The sequence below is a fragment of the Dermacentor variabilis genome, chromosome 3 (assembly GCF_050947875.1).
Source record: "Dermacentor variabilis isolate Ectoservices chromosome 3, ASM5094787v1, whole genome shotgun sequence".
NCBI lineage: Eukaryota > Metazoa > Arthropoda > Arachnida > Ixodida > Ixodidae > Dermacentor > Dermacentor variabilis.
The window spans coordinates 69129496-69150632 of record NC_134570.1 but is presented as its reverse complement, the minus strand read 5'-3'; the positions used below and the strand labels follow the sequence as shown (position 1 = coordinate 69150632).

General features: G+C 47.3%; 1 protein-coding gene across 1 annotated transcript in view; it reads left to right on the top strand.

The window, feature by feature from the left end:
* LOC142575839 (2',3'-cyclic-nucleotide 3'-phosphodiesterase-like) overlaps nucleotides 1–13103 on the top strand; it is a 28087-nt gene extending 14984 nt beyond the window's left edge. The window contains exons 5-8 of the mRNA XM_075685538.1: nucleotides 2478–2590; nucleotides 3301–3640; nucleotides 9422–9698; nucleotides 12749–13103. Coding sequence (XP_075541653.1) covers nucleotides 2478–2590; nucleotides 3301–3640; nucleotides 9422–9698; nucleotides 12749–12833 — 815 coding nt within the window. The 3' untranslated portion in view covers nucleotides 12834–13103. The remainder of the gene's footprint in view (nucleotides 1–2477; nucleotides 2591–3300; nucleotides 3641–9421; nucleotides 9699–12748) is intronic.
* Nucleotides 13104–21137: the final 8034 nt, after the last annotated feature.

The window sequence follows — 21137 nt, the reverse complement described above, 5'->3', positions numbered from 1 at the left end:
AAAAAAAGGAAACGGTTGACTGAGCTCGTGTATACACGTGGCAGTCTACGTAATCCCGGCGACGTGTAGACGAGTGCAGAAACGCTGGTAGCGACATCTCGTGAGGCCTATTTACAACGCTATTGCAACAACGGACTATGCGAACCTAGCTCTCCTGGCGTGAATGCGCGGGCAGCAACGTAATTTTAATACATTAGCTCTTTGTTATTATTTTTTTTCCTTCGGAGGGATGATTCGTGTCGCACAAGATGCCACCAGCGATGCAACGTATTGTATGAGAAGCTATATAAGTATGCATTGTCATGCTGACTCAGGAAAGCCCCAAAGATGCGTTTCCCCAGCATCTTCTTTCTTTTTTTTTTTATTGTCAGCTTAGCAGCCTGCCCCCGCTTATGTAGTTGCGAACCACGGCTAGCTCACGATTTTCCCGAAGCATGTGTCATCGCGACGGTCACGTGTGTAATGTTTTCGCAAAGTTATTCCGGCTAGTGCAGCTCGTGAGGAAACTCGTAGCCCCGAGGCAGACGAATGCACCGAGCCGATTTTCCTGCCGTGGTCGACGAACGGAAGTCGACGACGTCTCGACATGCTGTTGCTGGGACGTAGGCGACTTCCCGCCCCCCTGTCTGAGAAGACTCGCGCAACCACGCTGTTTTACGGCAGCGCAGAACGCTCAGAATTTAGAGCCATACATGTGTGCACAGCCGCATCTTTCTCTTCGAGTTCCTATCTGAATACGCGGGTATGCAGAAATTGTTTTTTCTCGGCAACCTCTGAACCGATTTTGATCAGGTTTGTTGTTGCACTCAAAATGAATGTCCGCTGAACGTTGGACGTGGGTTTTCAGTTTATGTCACACATATATTTATTTAAAATTTTGAAAAGTTAAAGAAAAAAGATAACCAAGTGTAAAACTTACAACTCTGTAACTCCGCAATTAAAAACGATGCCACAGTTTTGTCAGCTGCGCCTAATAATACATTTAGAGGGGACAAAATTGATGCATTATACACCACTCTGACATATACCACTAATTTGTGGGTAAGACTTTTTGCAAAACCCCCGTCAGCATTTTAAATGTCACATAAACTGTAAGTCCCTATATCACACTTGTCCGCTATATATGCTCAAACGGCTTCAGTTTGCAGAACTGCGATATCTGTTTTGACGCGAGAACGTTAAGGGCCCCCTGTCGCAGAACATCTTCCGCCGGGGTCCGGCGTCACGCGTCGACCGTCGTTTCAGGTGTAATTATTCCGGGCCACGCATACCCAACCACGCAGGCCCTCCGCGTAGCGCAAGGAAGTTACTGAAGTGATTGAATTTCTCAAAGTAAAATGCGTCAGAAAACTCGTAAAGCACGACTTACACACAACCTACAGACATGATAGCGTCGGATTGTAATTTTAATACACGAGAAAACATAGTTCTGTTACGCTGAAACTGAAACAAAAAACCCCTTTTAGTGCGATATCGTTTTCCAGCTGCCGTTTGAGGTCTGTCTTGGTAGGAGCGGCGCGGCCACTTCGGTTCTTTGCACATCAAAAAAAAAAAAAAAAAAAAAAGAACCGCAAAGCTCGCCTTTGTGCATAGCGTTCGCCGCCAGCGTTTCCCGGGAAACATTACGCTTACATACGCTGCAGCTGCCGGGAAGCGTCAGAAGTACTCGGAGATCTTTGAATGCTATTGCTTTCCGCTCTTAAAGGCGAAGCTTAAGCGTGCTTCAAAATTTTCGACACAGAGTTACTGATTTATAAACCTCGGGCATCAAATATTTATTTTTAGCTTACCAGTTTTTGGCAATTTTTGTGAACACTTGCAGGCCCGAAATTTTGTGTGATTACATTCACTAGAATTGAACTTTCTCTGTCAAATGCAGCATATTTCATTCCATACAATCCAACCGTCGTCTCATAAAAGCACTTCCGCGTTTTACATGTATTTGAATAGGGAAGCCGGAGTCGGCCCCGAGCTAGAGTCCCTCCCCCTCCTTTAATTGTCTCCTTATTTTCCACACAATTACTGGAGGCGCCAGACGTAATGTCCTGTACATGTTCTTAATTTCGTATTCTACAGTGTCTGCGTTTGTGCACATCGCTTGAAGAGAGAAACTTGATAAAAAGCAAACGATACTACCCATGAACCTACAGTCGAAGGGTATGGGGGAAACAAAGAGGGGGAGGGGACAGACGAGAAAATATACGATGACATACAGCTGAGCCAAAGTTGACGGTGCTGATGCAAATACGCTAGAGCTTGTCAGTCGAGGCAGTGTCTTAAGAAATAAGAAAGCGGGGAAGGGCTTCATGCTATGGGACGCATTTGCTTCCCGATATTTCATCTTTTTCATTTGTTTCGTTGACGTTTATGTTCGTTTATTCTCATCGTCTCAACTATAAAGTTCGTCTTTGCTTGTTTGTAGAATTATCTGCTGTGCGCTGCTCTTTTTTGTTTGTTCGCTGCTTTTCCCAAATCAGCCACTCTGGCCCCCAAAGACGTCGCCAGCAGTCACGTGTTTCCATTCTGCCTGGCGAGGGTGTGCGTCTTTGGGCGAATCACAGCGGAGGGCGATTACTGCAGCAGCGATAAGGTACGGTTCTTTTCGAAAGCTCCCACGCCCGCGATTGTGTGACCATGATCCCACACGAAGCCGCGCAGTTGGGATTCCAATCACGTCTACACGCTACCTGTCACTATGGAGGGTGACGGCTCACCGTCCTAGACATTTCCTTCTTTTTCCTTTTCCGCGTATTTTTCGTATTTTTTTTTTATCCCACCAGAACTGCCTTGAGAACTCCACGAGTGACTTTGCCTGGAAGTTATGTTTTTACAGAGAATGCTGGAGAAGGCTGCAATCTCTTTCCCGCGATATGTGCACATTACCGGGAAAAAAAAAACGAGAAAACGTTTTCAGAGCACGGGAATCGCGAGAAAAAAAGAGATAAAGAATACCTTATACGTGGCCGACGAGATTGTGACTGGTCTACGCACCGCGCTTTTTTTTTTTTGGTCATGCCCAAGCATTATGAAGGGCCCTTTAATAAACAGAGCCATGCTGGCTTGACCAATATAGCGTAGCACAAAAGCCTGCGCAATCGGTGACTCAACTTCGCGCACGGATAGGCCTTACATTGCCGTTTTGTCGAGCGTAGTGTGACGGACACGCCAATGCAATAAATATAGCTCCTGTCATTTCTCTCTATTCCCGTTTGATTTCAAGGGCTGTCGGCCTGTGAACGGCTGAGAGCGCTACGGCCTAGACCTGACCGCGTGTTGCAATTCGTCAACGCACGCTCGCAGGTGAAAGCAGCCTACGGGCGGAGCGACACTGTTCGCGTGTTTGGCTACGCCGTGACTCGAGGCTTCGTATTCGCCATGGCGGAGCTCACAGAAGAGCAGGCGTCGCTCGTCAAGGGACACGACGGCGGCCATGGCGGAGCGGGCGGAGCGGGCGGAGCGGGCGGAGCCGAGGAAGAGGAGGTGGATGCACTGACGCAGCGCATGTGTCTCAGTCTCAGCCCTTACAACTGGGAGGATGTCGCCTGCATCGTCGATCTCGCCAAGTTCGCGCCGGAAGAATGCAGCGAGGAGGCCGAGGAAGATGCTTTGCGCTGTTCTAAGGACAGGATTGAGCTCAAAGGTAAGTTTTTTTTTTTCACTCCGTCAAGCACATTGAGGGCGTCATTCATCGCTTGAAACTTAGTGTATCCTACGCCAATAATATTTTGTATAAGCGAACGTATTAGCTCGGGCCGAACTCAGATGCGGCATATTCAAATACATGTAAAGCGCAAAAACGTTTTTCTGAAATAACCGCTAGATTGTTGTCATAAAATTTGCTGCATTTGAGAGATAAAGTTAAATTCTAGTGACTTGTGGAAGCGGAATTTTGATTTAGAGCCTGAATTTTATTGAAATAAGTTTCAAAAATGTCAAAGCTCAAAAAAAAAAGTAGAAGCACGAAGTTTATAAATGAATAGCTCTCTGCCAAGAACAGATATCGAGTTTCTGAAACGGCAGCCGTTGGATCATTCAAAGAGGACAACTTCGATATGTAAATTTATAAATTATGTGAATTTGTTACGTTGGATACAAAGGTTTTGCAAAAGCTGTAATTCCACATGACTAAATTTTTTTTAGATTCATGTGTAACATATAAACTTTGTCCGCTTTAGATGTACTATGAGATGCAATTCACAAAATTGTGATATTTTTCATTGCTGAGTTAAGGAGTTGTCAACATCACAGTTTCGTTTTATGAAAATTTGCAACTTTTGTAAATGTTTAGTAAAAATTGACGGCATAAATCAAAATTTTGAAACCAACACTCACTAGATTTTAAGCCTTTCTTTTAGATGCAACAAACCTCGTGAAGTTTCGTGCAGTGGTTGCTGAGAAAAACGGATTCCCATTTTACATGTATTTAGATAGGAGCGCCCGAGATAAAGCTTCCTTTAAAGATCTGGCAACTCGGTTCATCCCTGCGCAACGAATGCGAACTACCTGATGATACTGAGCACGTGCTGTGTCACTGTCTCTGTGCAGTGAGCAGCGAAGGCTTTCCTTGACATACGTGGGCAACATATGCAGTCAACGGTTTTTTAGGAACTTGGGAAAGAGGAGGGGGGAGGCGTAATCCCATCCACGAAGGCCCTGCTGTTATACTTTCACCCGTCACCTCTTGTAAAGACATTTTTAAAACTTTTGTTGTCAGTTGGGCTTGATTTGTATTTCTGTCTTCTTCACCTCTTGTATCGTTTTCCTCTTCATGTCATCTCAAACACCTCATCTAAAGTAGCACGCTCTACATTTAGCAGGACTGACATCTTCAGCTTCTATTATACACGCACTCTTTCTCGCCTTCACTTCGTTACAATAATCCCAAAGTTTCGCCCATATGGAGACTGCTTCTTTAATTTCATAGCTGCTCCACAAACTAGCTTCATATCGTTGAGTGTGGGTGTAGGCCAGTTAGTGATTAATGATTTTGAGAAGTTACCGCAAGCAAAACACGAGACTTTCTTCAAGTCTCGTGTTTTGCTTGCGGTAACTTACCAAGATCGGATCGTTAGTTCACGACTGGCGCCTGTGTGCTGCTTTCACTGTATCGTTCTCGTGCATTGCGCAAGTGCATTGCGCTTTGGTGACGTGCTTGTGCTTGATCCGTGCAAAAAAGCGTTGATAATAAATCTTTCTGAAAGAATCGTGTATTTCTTGCTGGCATTGGGGAAAGATACGGGGAAGGGTCCAGTCTGAGTTTATCGTTATGAAGTTATGAAAGAAAATCTAAACGAGGGATTCGACTTAATTGAAGTTGATCAATGCCGTGGGCGCGCATCAATTCTGACGGGGAGTCAGTAGGTAGAAATTTTGAATGTATAAATTGGACTGCCTTTCTTTGTGTTTTCGAGCTTCTTTATGTTAGATTTGGTATACGGGGCCCAAATTATGCAACCGTATTCGAGCTTCGGCCTAATTAAAGTATTATAGCTTAATAGCTTAACGTTAGCGGGGGCGTTACGAAGCTTATGCCTGAGATAACGCAGCTTACGGAACGCGAGTGAACAGATGTTGTCTGTGTGAGTGTTCCAAGTGAGGTTATTCGTAACGGTTACACCTAAGTACTTTACGGATGTTACTTGTTGTAATAGTAAGGGGTCGAGCTTACTCTAGTGGGTTTTTCTTGTGAGTTACTCTAAGAAAAACACTTTTCTCTGTATTCAAAGTCATGTTCCACTGCTTGCACCATTGTCCAATATTAGGCAATTTTGCAAGTCACATTTATCGTTAGCATTAATAATTTCACGGAATAAAACGCAATCATCTGCGAACGATCGAATTTGTACACCCGGGCAAACTTCCGCAATAATGTCGTTTATATATACTAGAAACAGCAGTGGCCCCAGAGCGCTCCCTTGTGGCACACCTGATGACACTGGAAGACAACCCGACTGGTGCAGACAAAGCGCAACGTGTTTTTTGCTGTTATTTAAATAATCTTACACCCAAGAAATGAAAACGGTCGGAAGGCCAGTGGACTTTAGTTGTTGAATTAGGCTGTGGTGAAGAACCTTGTAAATGCTTTACTGAAATCCAGAAAGACCGCATCGAGGCCTGGCCGTTAGTGTCAAGTGCTCTTGCGAATAGAGTGGACAATTGAAAGTAGTCGGGTTACTGTGGAAAATCCTTTACGAAAGCTATGTTGGAGATCTGTCAAAATGTTGTTGCGATCTAAAAATTCATTAATACTAGTTGCGATGACGGGCTCTATTAACTTGAAGCAAGATGATGTTGAAGGTATAGGTCGGCAGTCTACTACCTGAAAGCGATCACATTTAAAAAAAAAAAAAGAGAGAGAGACAGGCACAACTCGGGCCATCTTCCAGTCATCTGGTACCCTACCTGTCAACAAAGAGGCACGAACTATGATAACCAAATATCTGGCCATTTATTCCAAGTACGTGAGCGTTTTTCTTGCATTTCACCTCCATCTAAATGCGGCCGCCGCAGCTGGGAGTCGAACGTGCGACCTCGTGCTCAGCAATAGAACGTCGTAGCCACTGAACCACCACCATGGCGCTTCGGTTCTGTGAAATTACTCGATTACTTCCGTGCGCCTGACCAATTTCTACAATTGTTTTTTTTTTCTCCGCACAGTGGAATACGATAAACAGTCGCGGAGCGAACTATAATATTGTAAAAAAGAATGTTGGGGAACCATACAATGCGAGCACATGAACCTTTTTCAGAATGCTAAGGAACGCAGGGCACCAACGCGGACAACAGCTGTAGAAAAAGAAAGTGTTTTTTTTTTCTTGTATATCTTTTTGTATAATGTTCCGCTGGATATCTCCTTGCGGATACACAATAGCTGTCTCGCTCAAGACGCGCACCTGAAGTATCCCGGGACAGAGGTAAGCGGTTAGCAAAAGGGTGGCAGTTTGGGCGAGTTGGTATGTCATGACTTCTTTAGGCTTGCAGCGCAGCTCAGAACGAGTAAAAAAGGAAAGTGGAAGGGGTAATGAAAAAGAACCCTGTTCGCGCTCACCCCGTTCTCCGTTCCTTTTCATTACCCCTTCCACTTTCCTTTTTTGCTCGTTCTGAGCTGCGCTGCAAGCCTAAAAAAAAAAAAGTGGTTAGCAACTCGGCGGTTTCTCTCCCAAGCGCACAACAAACGGAACGCTGGTTATAGCTGCGCTGATCTCGCAAACTGGCTTATTCAGTACGGCATGGCTGACACTAGCACACATTCAAACGAGGCTGTATTACAGAACGAGCACACTAATGTGGGCGAGTGTCAGAGCGCTGTATATAATTTACTATGTTGCTTGTTTCTATGAACGCGTCCCGGTCTCGGCACTGTTACATGCGTGCCCTCAATGCCATGGACAGCGTTGGCCCTGTCGAATACGAGCTGACAGACAATTCGCTTTCCCGCGCCTTCAGAAAGGAAAACGAAGTGCTCCTCTCGAGAGCGCGTGGAACGCGTTGTCTTTATCTTCTTTGTGGAATTGATTTGTGGAATGTACGTTATTGTTTTGTGAAATCGCGCTTTAGCGTAATACGAAAATCGCGAATATAGGAAAAACGGAGAAAGTCTGTGGAGAGTGGATGGCGCGATGCGAGCAGGATGTGTATACAACCAATGTAAAAGCCCACATATCCTGGCAAAAGACTCGAGAGACCCCGTGGGCTGCGCGACGGTTTTCTAGGCCGCCTAACGGTCCGATTCACCCCTCGTAGCTCGGTATCGTTTCCTGCCGGTGGTGCTGTCTGCGTACCGCTTCGTGTGCCGGTCGTTCCCACATCAGGTGTTTGGCGGTGGGTCGCACTGGTTGTTTGTAGTTGGGGCAGGTGTATACCCGCAATTATAAGGACGCCATGTGCATCTTCGTCAGCGTGCAAAGGTTGATCGAAGAGGCGCTTCTCTGGTCCGCCCCGCGCCTGCGTGTTGTCCTCCACTGCTCCCGGAGCCCGGTCAACCCGGACAACGATGTCTCCTGGTTTTACGGTACTAGCGGCGTGGAGCTTGACCTGGTAGGAAGGGTTTATTACCATCGCTACATATATAGGAATGGTCAACTCCAAGAGTTGTCTCGACAACGAAAGGCGAAGGCTCCTCGCTTTTGTAGCCTCCCGGGAACACACTAGGAGGAAACCGTCGGCGGTCTTCATGTCTGAGCTTGCAGGAACTGCCGCCGCGCCGGTGCCTTCCTGTGCAAAATTTCGTTCACTCTCCCACGCGCAGCTGTTTTGTTGAGAAAAAGCAGAAGATTTCGCGCTATGGCACGAACGCGCGCATAGACGCCTACGCGCGCGGACACGCTGGTTCGTGTTCGCCGCTGGAAGCATGGCGTAGTGTTTAGGAGTTTTCAAACTTCCGAAACGTCTTCGTTGTTCGAATTTCAAGCTTTTGGCGTCGTTTTTCGGTCGCGCGACGCGAGCGTGCGTCCAGGAGGCGAGCCCTACTCACATTACGTGGATGCGTGCGTCATGACGTCGTCACTCGTGATACTCGCTCTCTTCCTGAGATCGCTGCAGCTGCCACACGTGAGCGGGGTCATGCATATTCTTTATGGACAATGTAATACCTAGACTCATTGCTACACGACGCCAGGAAATATTGCTCTGTATCATGACGTCAGGTCCAACAGTTTGAGAGTAACCTTTGCGTCAAATTAAAATGTCATATTAGTGGTTCCCAATTCCCACATTTGCCAGGTGTCATATTTTACGTGTAGGAAGTGTCGTGAAGTTTCTAAACCTTCGAAAAAAGAGAAGAGGAACCGAGGGGCCCGATTTTTGTTAATCGAGCATAAGAAGCCAACAGATGATCAAGCTAATAAATCTATATGGGAGGCTATTCATAGTTCTAAATTGAAATGTAGAAACTATCTCATTCATTTCGTAACGAGGTTTGATGCCTTCAGGTAATATACCAGGGTTGCTCAGTCAGCTGTCCTCTCATAAAGTTCACGTACTACGCGGCGCCATCGGTAAAAAGGATGTTCCACATCCGCCGCGATGTCCTGAGTCGCTATGGCGAACACTACCAGTGGTTACACAGACATGAATACCCAATATTATGAACGCTGGAACAGCCACCACCGTAGCACAATTGGTAGTTCATCGCACGTGTACTCCGATGGTGGTGGGCTCGACTCCCACCGTCGGCAAGCTGTTTTTTTTTCTCCGCTTTCGTTTCCCTTTAGTTTATCAATTAAAAACTACGAATCACTTCCCCGGTGATTTCCTTGGCTTCATTATCTGTTGGCTTCTTATGCTTGATCAAACCTTCGTAAGAGTGCGGCAGCACTTCTCTGGGGTTCATATCCACCTACTCACGCAGCCCTTCTTTCCCACGCGGTGACATTATGAATGCGATTTAAAGGCGGCATCGCTTAACACGTCACTTTTCAAGGCACACATCCGTCGAGGATCACCATCATGCCCCTGGGCTCGGTGGAAGGAACTCAGTACAGCTACAGCCGAGCCGTCGGCGCCCCGTGGGCTCTGCTGGCTTCGAAGCTGCGCGCTTGGACTACACCGACGGCGGAGGGAGCCGCGAAGAAGGTCGGAGATGTTCACGTCTACGCGGCTACGGAAACTGCGGACGAGGCCTGCTGCCTGCTGGTTGACGACAAGACTGTGGAGCTGGACGTCGTCTTCACGGGCTACTACCAGCCTCACACGACCACGTAAGTTTCGTCTTCTAACCCTCGCGGCCGCCAGTGTGGCGAGATGATGTGGTCGAGAGCTGTTCTTCGAACCGCGCAAAATACTTCTACGTGAGGTAGAGAAATGATTCATTCGACAACACACAAGCACTGAGGTGTGCCCTTATCCAGCGTGCATTTTCTGCAGCGTTGATAAGAGTTGCTTGCCACGAAAGCTTCAGACAGGTCTCACGAGTGAGCTTTGCTTGCTCGGCCTCTCGACGATGGGCGCTACGCTCGATGTAAATCTAATGGTGGGGGGGGGGGGGGGGGGGGGGGCTATGTATAAACCGCGTTGAACGTGCCCAGGTTACTTGGCCGATATCCAGGGAAGCCCGAAAGCGCGTGTCAGAATTGGCTTCTCTGCAATAACGGTCTTTGTGTGGAGAAGCCGCTTTCGCTCACGTCCGTTTTATTTATTTCTTTTTCTTTTTTTTTTCACTCGCACATGGGTGTAACATGGCGCGTCCTTATAATTAAGGGTATGCTCTGTTCATAAGTAATGGCGCATAACTCAGAGTCAAACTAAATTCTAAGGGTCAAACCAAATTCTTACCTACGGTCTGTCAGACTTTCGGCATCTGAATGCGCTTCTAAAGACGGTACTGCTAAGTTATCACGCGATACATGACACCCGACGGTACTACTGAAAGAAAACGCATTGTATAACACGCTCTGGGCTGCCGCTTGTGACATTTCACTTGCAGGTTACGGCAATGAACCACTACGAATTTTTTCGATAACCGGAAGGCAATGTGCACAGCGCCGCATAACGAGTATGCGGCTGCGCTGCCAGCACATTTCGTGCGGGCTAAAAAAAATAAATAAATAACTGACTTGATTTTTTTTTTGTGGGGGTGGGGGATGCAGGAATAATACACGTGGCTGTATTTTCAGTAGTTCGTTGGCAAAGATAATTGTTCAATGTTGAGAACACTGAAGAGGGCGAAGAGCCGGCGTTAGTCATCTTCTCGTTTTGCTTCTACTATGCGTCTTTGTTTAAAAGCAAGCGTATCGCTTATTTGACCAGAAGGTTATGGGGGACGGGAGGAAGTGGCCGTGGAGCCTCACGATCAGCGTCGATGATAATGCCCAAACGTTGCTCGCTATTTTGACGAAAACTGTGCACGGTTTGTCAAAACAAACGAAGCCAAAGCGCGGCTGACCGCCGCTGACTCCGAGGTGCTGTTGTAGACATCGAACGTACGTTGACGAAATCGCCATCTCGTCAGCTGTAATTGGCTCGCAGGGCTGCCGCGGCCTCTCCGATTGGTTCAAAACGCCATCGTTGCAGAATTCGTCAATGTGACGGAATTTGACGGTGCCCAGAATAGGCGTCGTTCAAATCCATATGACTCTGCGACGGCTCTCTTCGAGTGACAGATAGGGATCCCGAAGGCCTCGCTTTTCCTAGCTGAAGGAGCCGGAGGTAGCTGCAGAACCGGAAGTGCGTTTTGGCCGCCGTATTTTAGACTGTTACTTATAATAGTCTACCTTAGGATCAGTATTGGTAACACTTCTTTCCCCATATTTAGCGAAAAGTCGCTAAATGATGGTGATTTACTTGGAATTTTGCCTTTGTTTATCTCTTTTTATTCTTCTTAGACGATTCCATTATTTCTTACACTATAGGTTTAAATGACCTGCGATTGTAGGTCATTGGTCTGGACGTGAAATAGGACAAATACCCTCAATGATCTAAAACGCTATCAGATCTCAAATCTGTACTTCACTCACGAAAGCAGCTTTGACGCACCCAGATGGCTCACTAATTACCACTTCGACACGTCTGTATATAGAAGTAGCGACAAATGGGGTCGGGACAAAGTCTCTCGATTAATTTCACTTCGGCAATATACTGGATATTTACGTTGCTATAAAAAGGTCACTAAAATGACGTAAAGGAAAGCACAAAAAAAGGCACTAAGAAAAGCCAAGGTTCTTATTATTAGCACTAAAACCTCGCTAAATTGAGCCACTTTGCCTCAGATTTACATACAGGGCTCTCGATGCGTTCACGCTGCTATAAAGCTCTGGAGACAGAAGCGAGCTCTCGTCCTTCATGTACCTTTAGATCTTTGATAGAGAGAGAGGGCAATTCTAACCAAGTCAAAACGAGAGCTTCCTAACGTTTTACACAAACACCTATATGGTAATTCGCTTACACACATACTAAAACGTATATAACAAGTTCCCCGTTACACCTGCCACATTGTGAACAAGGGTTCCTTGTGGAACCTTAAATGCCAAGAAGGCATTGCTCAGGCTTCGTCAGTGACCCACTTTTTCAACCATGTGTTTGTCTGACTAGACGGTGTTCCGTGAAACGCCTGGCTTCACCTCTCAGGTATACATAGAGCTCCAGGAATTTTCACGTGTAAGGAAAGACACGACGTAATCGGGACTCAGCTAGAAGCTGAGGGGGCTACGTTTCTTTTGACGAATGTCGTGCATGCAGGCTTGTTTATTCAGGCGAAAGCCATTAGCGGCTTATGGGTCGAAAATTCCGATGTCCGGCGTTATCGAAAAATTGACCTTCCAGTGTTATGGCACCAAAATTGAAGGGAGTCCAACGCACGACCTCTGATGTTAATTAAGGAGAAGATAATTAAGCAACAGTTAATTAAGCCAGAGTTTGTGGGAGGCGGCGCGAAGAGGTAGCCGACGTCGCCGCGCTTTATTTAGACCGGCCAGCCAAGGTGCAGCGGGACCTCGGGAGCGGCAGCTATAGCCGTGGGCCGCTCAGCTCGATCGCGCCAGCGTGTTTTTTTCCTTTCTCGCACTACCAACAGGTGAGCCGTCTCCTTCTTCACCTCCTCTGGAGGAGATAGTAGCGCCGTTACAGTTAAGGCAGTCGAACCCACGAGCCTTTGTTGAGAAAATTCGAACAGGACGGTAAGACGCATTCAAATGCGAATGTCAAGCGATTTCATGAATGTCTCGCGGGCGCGCAGGCTTTCGCCTACATCGACTTTAGCGTATGCTAAAGCGACTGTCAACTTTTTTTTTTTCCTCTTTCGAACGCAACGCAGGCTGAGCCGAAACACCTGGTCAGTGGCGAGAAACCCGGTTGGCGGGAGACCCCGAAGGCGGGGCGGCTACGCACGTTACTACTGAGCACGTGTCCAGCGCCTGGCGCCGAAGGCATGCCGAAACCGTGACAAAAAAAAAGAAAGAATGCTACCTGAAGGGACGCCGTGACACCGAGGCGCAACAGTCAACCGCGTCCAGTGTTAAAGACGTTCCGTTCCGCTATCAGCGTGCAATTGCATGACCTTCGTGCCTTTTACTACACTTTTCTTCTTTCTTCCTCGCATTGGTGACCCGGCCAATTCTTCGTTCATTTTTGTTTCAACCGTATGTGCCAAATAAAGTGTGCTTTTTTTTTAATAATTTTTGTCTGCTCCCAGTTGCTGGTACTCTGTCGCTGTACTGAAGCGTTTGTCAGAAACATCTTCGAAGACGGAAGTTATGACGTCGACAACGGATTGCATATTTTGCAAAGCCCAGTGCCGTTGGCCATGTGCCGCCGTGGTGAGCAATGATATGCGCTAAAGCTTAAGAAAAAAATGCACAAAGAATCGACGTTTCTATGTTTAAAAAGAAAATATCTATGGAGCACACGTATTAGACAGCTTTAGTTACACGTACGTAGAGGCTTCACGTACGCAAACGTGAAAAGCCTACGTACCTTACGTGCACGCCATCTGAAACGCTTTCAGCTACACGTACGCGACGCACGCCAAGAGGGACCCCGTAGCTCCATCTATCGGGAAATGCCAACACGGCGGTAGCCAATTCAATCCTGTCGCCGTGTCTCGATGCGAGCCGTCTGTAGGGTGGCCACCCTACCGTCTGTGCTCGCGCGGCCCGCTTGCGGAACTCCCGCGCGAAGCTGTCTACGTGCGCAAGAAACGCACGCAAAGAATTGAATCTCACGTACGTCCGTGAGACGCGCGCGCGCGCCCGCTACGTTCTACGCATGCGCACTGCTCACACGTAGAAGCTCTACGTACGCAAAGCATCTACGTACGTGTAACTAAAACTGTCTAATATTGCGGATTTTCGAGATATAAATAAAGGGGCTGTGTACTGAACAAGTCTTGTCGGAACTTTTGCGATGCAGTACTCAGGCACGTGAATCTGTTGCCAAGGTTGCGTTCTTGCAATTAACCTCTCCAATAGTTCTGTGAAGTGATCTCCGTATGCATTGCACCTTTTCTTTAGCAGTGCACCAAACAGAAACAATGAGTTGGTGTTCTGCGTATATTTTCTGCCGTGCATTCAGCGTTTGCATCAATTACAGTTATGACTGAGAAAAAAAAAACGAAAATAGAAATGTAATGTTTCCACTTTACCGAAGCTTGCTTACCGCGGCGCGATTGACTACGCTTCTGCATCACGTAGTCTGAAATAAGAGTAGAGAGCTGGGTTTTGACAGACTTTGTATCCGAAATAACGTCATAAACTCTCCATAAGGTGTCAGCAGCCGAAAGCGTTCCCCCTCACATTTCTTTTTTTTTTTTTTGTCAACGCCATGGTAAAAACCCAGACGCAAATAATACAAGCCGTTGCGCTTGCTTTGACGCAAGAAAAAAAGAAAAGCACGAGCACTGAGTGGCTACTCGGAAGGGTTACTTCAAAGAAGAGCAGAGCGGCTGGTAAAAATTGCTGCACAGAACTCCCAATTTCATGGCTCAACTCAATTGCACTTTACAAACAATGTTGCACGAGTATAGAAACAAAGTTGCGTCCCAGTTTTTGTGTTCGTGTTCTTTACGTATATAGTTGTGGACTCATAATCACGGTACAACGCCCTAATTACTCTCGGCACAAATAATTGGAACAATTAATTCTTAGCGGTGCGACCAGTTTGGAAGGAGCGCCAAGTGCGACGCTCTGCTTTCGTGAACACGGTCGTGTGTGTGTGTGTGTGTGTGTGTGTGTGTGTGTGTGTGTGTGTGTGTGTGTGTGTGTGTGTGTGTGTGTGTGTGTGTGTACACACGTCACTGGTGACCAGCACTGTGAGATCGCCACATGAGGTTTCGGCGACAGGAATAGTCCCCCTTTTCACGTCCGAATCCACGCTTCGCTAGACGCACGATTTGAACTGGTCGTATTCAAATTTATTGCATGTAGGGCTGCAATTGGGGCAAGTTATATATTTATTTATTTATTTATTTATTTATTTTCAATACTGCCAGTCCCATCAGGGACCATAGCAGGTGGACATACAGAAATGAAAGACATGGTAATAAACGTGCACGTACAAATTGCGTGTCGATAAACCAAACAAGGAACGTAAAGGAACAAGGTAAGAATACATAAAAAAACAAATATAAATATCACATTTCTAGGAGACATGCGCAGCAATAAAGAGAATACATTATGAAAAGGATAACAAACGGGAACAAAAATAACAGTCAACACCTTCACGATAATCAGCATGGCTTACAAGAGTTGCAAAGCATATTATGTGAATAAGACTGCGTTACTGATTACTAGATGTGGATTCTAACCGTGATGTGAACTGAATAATGAGTCTGCAGAAATCACCGACGGATCGAGGCGATTCCATTCCCTTATCACGAGGGGGAAATAGGAGTACATGAATGTGTCATTATGGCATGAATATTCTGTTAAAGCGTGTGCATGTTTATGTCTCGATGATCGTGACTGCGAAAAAAATATGTATTTTGTTAGGTCGATATTATAATAGTTGTGAATCAAGTTAAATAAAAATTTGAGCCGTGCTTGCTTCGCCCTTGATGAGAGCGTCGCTAAACCCGATATAGCCGCAAGGTTAGTGGGTGAATCTGTGCGCTTATACTTGTTGTGAATAAACCGCAGCGCTTTTCGCTGTACTTTTTCCAGTTTCGTTATGTTAGTTACTGAGTGGGGAAACCAAACTGTGTTAGCGTACTCCAAAACCGGTCTAACGAAAGTAGTATACGCGAGAAGCTTAGTCCACGTTGGTGCGAGGCTTCGTTGGTGATTGCTTTCGATTGGCCGTCCACCTTCAATGTTGTCCCTTTGCATAAAAGCGCACAACCGAAAATAAGAATCTATAAGAAGTAATAATGTAAACACATTACACACACGCGCGCACGCACACACGCACACACACACGCACACACACACACACACTGGCCCTCGACGTGTGTTTGCGCGAGCGCGAGCCGCTCCCGTATGGGGCTTGCCTCGAATTCCGATCAGCGCTGTTGTGGTCGAGACAATTTTCGCCTAGACCTGGCTCGAGCCCTTCCACTTGCATGGGTAGCGTTTTTTTAGGTTGACTGTTGGCGCTTCTCGCAGGGTTCGCAAGGCTCCTTCATTCCCTCCTGTAATTGGACACAGCATCGACTCACGGGCATTGCGTTGCGTGCATTGGATTGACAGGCGTCCATAATGCGTTGGAAGTAATTATTTTTATGTCCATCTGAGATTTTAACTGAGGACCAGGCCCGTTACCAATATGCATGCGTACATTCGATCGGTACAACCTGGTAGACGGTACACATCGTGGTAATCGCTGAGGCTCATACGTAGGTGCCTATGCGAAATACCGTCGGTAGGAGTTTCTCCCAGGTTGGCGCTACTCGCGGATGTGTAGGGTCAGGGCCGAATTCTACCTGTTCCTGCTGGCCCGAGCAGGCCAGTATATTACCCGTTACGGAGCATTCCTCCGGATGGAGAGAACGGCGGCTAAAACCCAGTTGATAATATCTATAGTTATACAGCTCGATTTGAGGTTGATCCGAACGACGCCGGCTTAATCTCTATTTCGGCTGCACCGTCAGGTGTGGCAAATACCATTGGCGCGTATAAGGGCGGGGACACAAGTTAAAGAAATTCCACTGTAACGAAATCGCCTACAGGTATATTCAGCTGGTTGCATCTTAGAGTCTGTGATGGCTGCTTCTTTTTTTATGTTGCTATGACGTCACCTGTCGGTATGTAAAACGAGTCGAAGACTAGCAAAATAAGAAGTGCGCGTGCGATCCTCATTTTAAACGAGCGTCGAGAGCGAGGTGCTTTTGATGAACGCCGCCAGTACCATTGACGCCATAATTTATTTAAAGGGACACTAAAGGTTACCAGAAACTCAAGTTAAAGTGGTAGAACAATGTTCTAGAACGTCTAAGGCGTCAATATAATCGCGAACAGAGCTTTAGTAACCGAGAAATTGAGGTAAATGCATGACACGATTTGAGACCCCCAAGCGACATTCCGGTACTAGCCCGATGACGAAAGGACTCCTCATAATTTGTGTTACTAATACTCAACTACTAGTATTAAAAATATCATTTCATTCGATTATAAGACGGAAAAAAATGCTACTTGTCTACGTCTATTCGATTCTAAGAAAAAATAACATTTTGACGTTACCCCTCAGTAATATGGGTGTTCGAAAGGTTTCGTTTTCGCTCGACTCTGCGCGCTCGACTCTGCGCCGCGCACGCTTTGGAGTTTCAGTAGTTTCGTTATCGCGTCGTGCTGTGAGGGTTCTGCTGGCTCGCGAAACTTCCATTTGGAACAAGCAGCGAGAATGCCACGTCCATGTGATGTCGTGGGAAGCCCTCGTTGCTTTCCCGCTCCGGAGAGCCGGTGTTGAGGCCGCCGTCGTAGTACGCAACGGCGCCGGCAGTACGAGCCCTCAGCAGCAGGTCGAGCTCGTCGGTGCTCAAATCGCTGAAGTTGAGCCCACCATCGCGAGCCAATCTGTCGGTGTCAGGGTCCATTGCAACGAGCGTCGAAGTTAGCGTCATAGAATGAAGTACCAGCTTATAGGCGTCTTGCGCTGGAGTTTGAGGTATAGTAGCGGCGCCTGGTGGCGGTGCGGGAAACGACATCTGGGTCGTGCCAGCTTGGGTCGTATTGAGCCCTGGCTGTGGCGAAGCACGTTTCTAGGCCGAGTTTTGCGTCGATTCGCACATTTTTATGCCCTGTTGCGAGTGCAAAAAGGCTCGTCGCTTCTCATAGACCACGCCGACCACGCTGCGAGCTCGCCGCAGCCTATAGTTTAACGAAAACGGACTCTCCGTGTGCCGTGGGACGTAATGTGGGACGTAATTCGTTTCTCCTTCCGCTAGCCACCATACTCCCGCTTTCGCTCTGCTGTCGGCTCTGTCTTGGCTCTGTTTCTGGCCGCGCGTTCGCGTTTTGCGCAGAAAAGCCGCAGCGCCGTCTGCGGACGCCGTTCTACTCACCGATGGCGCAACGTCACTATGAGACCATGATGTCAGTACTCCTCGATCGGAGGGCGGGCGATTTGAACTGCGCTAGAGGTACGTGGACGCTTCAGAACGCATTTTCTCTTAAAATAAGTCTCTCCTTGGCACGCTTTTCTGTGATAGTATTTCAACAGTCCACGTTGACTTAATAGTAACCTTTAGTGTCCCTTTAAGCGTGTCCCTAAATTGAGAGAAAAAATATTGGCCAAATTATCTCTGAATTGTGCTGGAAAGTCGCTACGCGTAGGCGTTTTGGAACACTATGAGCTATCGTGGCATTTACCGAAACGTGTTGCATTAGCCAGGGTACGCGTGGGGAACAGTGAATTTTACCCACAGTATGTAGTGGGTTTTTTCGTTACTATAAGGTATACTCGCACAACAACGGACCTTGACAGCCGAAATTTGGCGTTCGCATTGTGAGATTGCAATTGCAGCGCGATTCTTGAGCACACGAGTAATCTGATTTTCCTAGCACGCTATAGGGCACTCCTCCTCGTCTTGCCGGCGTTCCTGAACAGAAAGCTAAACTGCGACACGCACTTGGTCGTCGCAACCACTTAGCAGCAATGGTTGCTGCAGCTCGGGCAGGTGTCTAAGCGTAGTTCTTGGCTTTACAGACCCTAGAAAAGGGACCGCGGACTGCCAAGAAACGCCTTACCTCAAGGTGCTACTGCTTTGCCTTTGGACCCACACTCGTCACCGCTGCCTCAGCGAACTTCACGTGCCGGCGTAATCACCTGGCGCAATCGCCTGGCTACCAGCGCCGATCAGCTACGCGGATTCCTAGCTAGATGATCACTTTAAAGGCGTCACTGGCAGCGATTCACTTACACTCTCAAAAAAGTTAACACCCTTTGGGGCGTATCTTGTCCGCAACAATGATCGCCCTCCGTCTTGCCCGCATTTCCGTTCTTTAACGCTGCGAGCCCGGTACTTCCCAGTCATGCACGGCGCGCGCGTTATCAGCGTGACGCTGCATTCTCGACGGGAAAGTAGCGAGCGCAGCATCTTCAAGAAAGGAAACGCAAGCAGGGCAGATGGCGATTATTTTTGTGAGACAAATATACACCCCAAATGGGGGTGCAACTCTTTCAAGATTGTAGCAGCAGGGGTTGCGGCAGCTTGGACAAGTGTCTAAGCGTCGTTCCTGGATTTACACGTTGGTGACCGTTTTCCTTACCTTGAGTGTGGTTGGTTTTGCCATAACCGATGCTGCTAGTAACGAAATGTACACTGTTTTTACCAACCCGTAACAATGCCTACGACGGCGGAGACTAAACGAGTCGCAGAGCTCGAAGCCTGGACCGACAAAAATGTTGTATGAACTCGCAGGCAAGCTTGCAGATAGATACCAAGCGAAGTTGGAAGCATTCGGTCATAATTTTAAAGCGCTGAAGTCCAAGGTTCAGAGCTTGGTCTCGGGCTTTAACGCGCCAAATACTCTAGCGGAAGCGCTCAGGACGGAAAATGCCACTCTAGTCACGGCTAACAAAGCCCTAACAAAGCAAAATGAGGTCCTCGCAAAGCGTGTAGCTGAGCTAGACCAGTACTCACGACTGAACAATGCTGAACTGAAGGGGATTCCCTATATACGCAAGGAGATAATTGTAATGCGATAGCTACAAGGGTAGGGTGCGTTGTCAACGGTTCTGACAGTGACACTGTTCATACCTGTACCTACCGAGGCTGGCGACCATGGGAATATAATTGCCCGGCTCTGTTCGGCGCGAAGAGAAACAAACGTTCCTCAGCAAGTCGCGTGCGGCAAGGCTTTCTTTACACGACGGACCTCGGATTCGCTGGACCTCGAAATAATGCTGTCCTTGCAAATGACCATTTGACCTCTGAAAACAAGAGATTTTTCGCCAGTGCATCGTCGCTCAAAAAAAGAGAAGAAATGGCAACTCCTGTGGACTGCCAATTGTGAGATCGAGGCGAGTAAAACCAATGAAAAGCCAGGCCTTCCGCATATCTACGGAAGCAGATCTCGGGTTTTTCAGATTGTTGACGTGGCTTTTCCTTGCGGCAACCAAGAAAAAATGCTGTCATGGCTTCATTTTTCTCTTCGAAAAATTTTGCACCTTTCTTTTAAGTTCCGTGTCTCTCAGGAATCCATTGCTGTGCTAGAACCCTTAAAAAGCATTATTATGAGATCGGAGCATTTTTTTTTTCAGTCGGTCAAATATTTGACTTCATTTGTCTGTTCGAAACGTGGCTATCATCGGCTGACAAAAACATTTTTTTGTTTCCCATAGTATGTTTCGAAACACTGCCACAGGTTATCTGGAAATCATGGTGGTGTAGCCTGTTACGATCAGCCTGCGGGGGCTGGCGATCTACGGAGAAGCTACCTCCGAACCCTCCAAGCCCGCTGCGGCGACTTGCTTTGTAAGGACGACAATGCGCCTCGTCAACAGCCCGTCGGCGCCAGCATGTCTAGACGCGGTCGGCGGGCCAAGTAGGCGGCTGTCACGGTTTGCTTGGAGCGGGGAACTCCTAGAAGAAGATGTTTTGCGGTGCGGTCTCACGGGCCCCAGAAACCGTCACAGTCAATGGACAGACGAGGCGGCCGCTGTCTGCAGGGTCAACTCTGGGATCAAGAGGCGCCTGCTCGGGCCAAGACCCCTGTCTGATAAAACTCTCTCACCTCGGTGTGTTCAGTGAAACCTGTGCGGAAGTGAGTGGCTAAACCCTCCCCCTCAGAGGCGGGTCGGCTACGATGACTTTGGACGCTCCCATTGGTCGAAGGTTGAACGGCCGCTTTCCCTCACTTAGGGATCTAGGGAGGACAGAGTGTTTAAAGCAGCCGTTGCGCGGCTGCTGGGTGTGCATTCTCTTTCAGTCATGCTAGACTGTTGAACTGTAACGTTCTTTACCCTTCATGTAGATATTGTAAATAAATCCCATATTCCTCGTTCTCGGTGTTGCGATTAAGGACGTTGCTTATTTCCAGCTCCTTATGAGTGTCTGCGACGGGGAGTATTAACATAACGCTAATTACTGATGAAAAAATCACGTCGCACCGCGGGTCATTCATATAATTCAAACGTAGACTGGTACGTACGTTCTACTACAAATCGACCAAGAATTAGACCACACTATAGAAAAAGACATCTCATAAGAAAGCTCAGTAATGGCTGACGAGGAAAAGTCGTAAGGGAAAATAAAAAAAATAATAATAAAC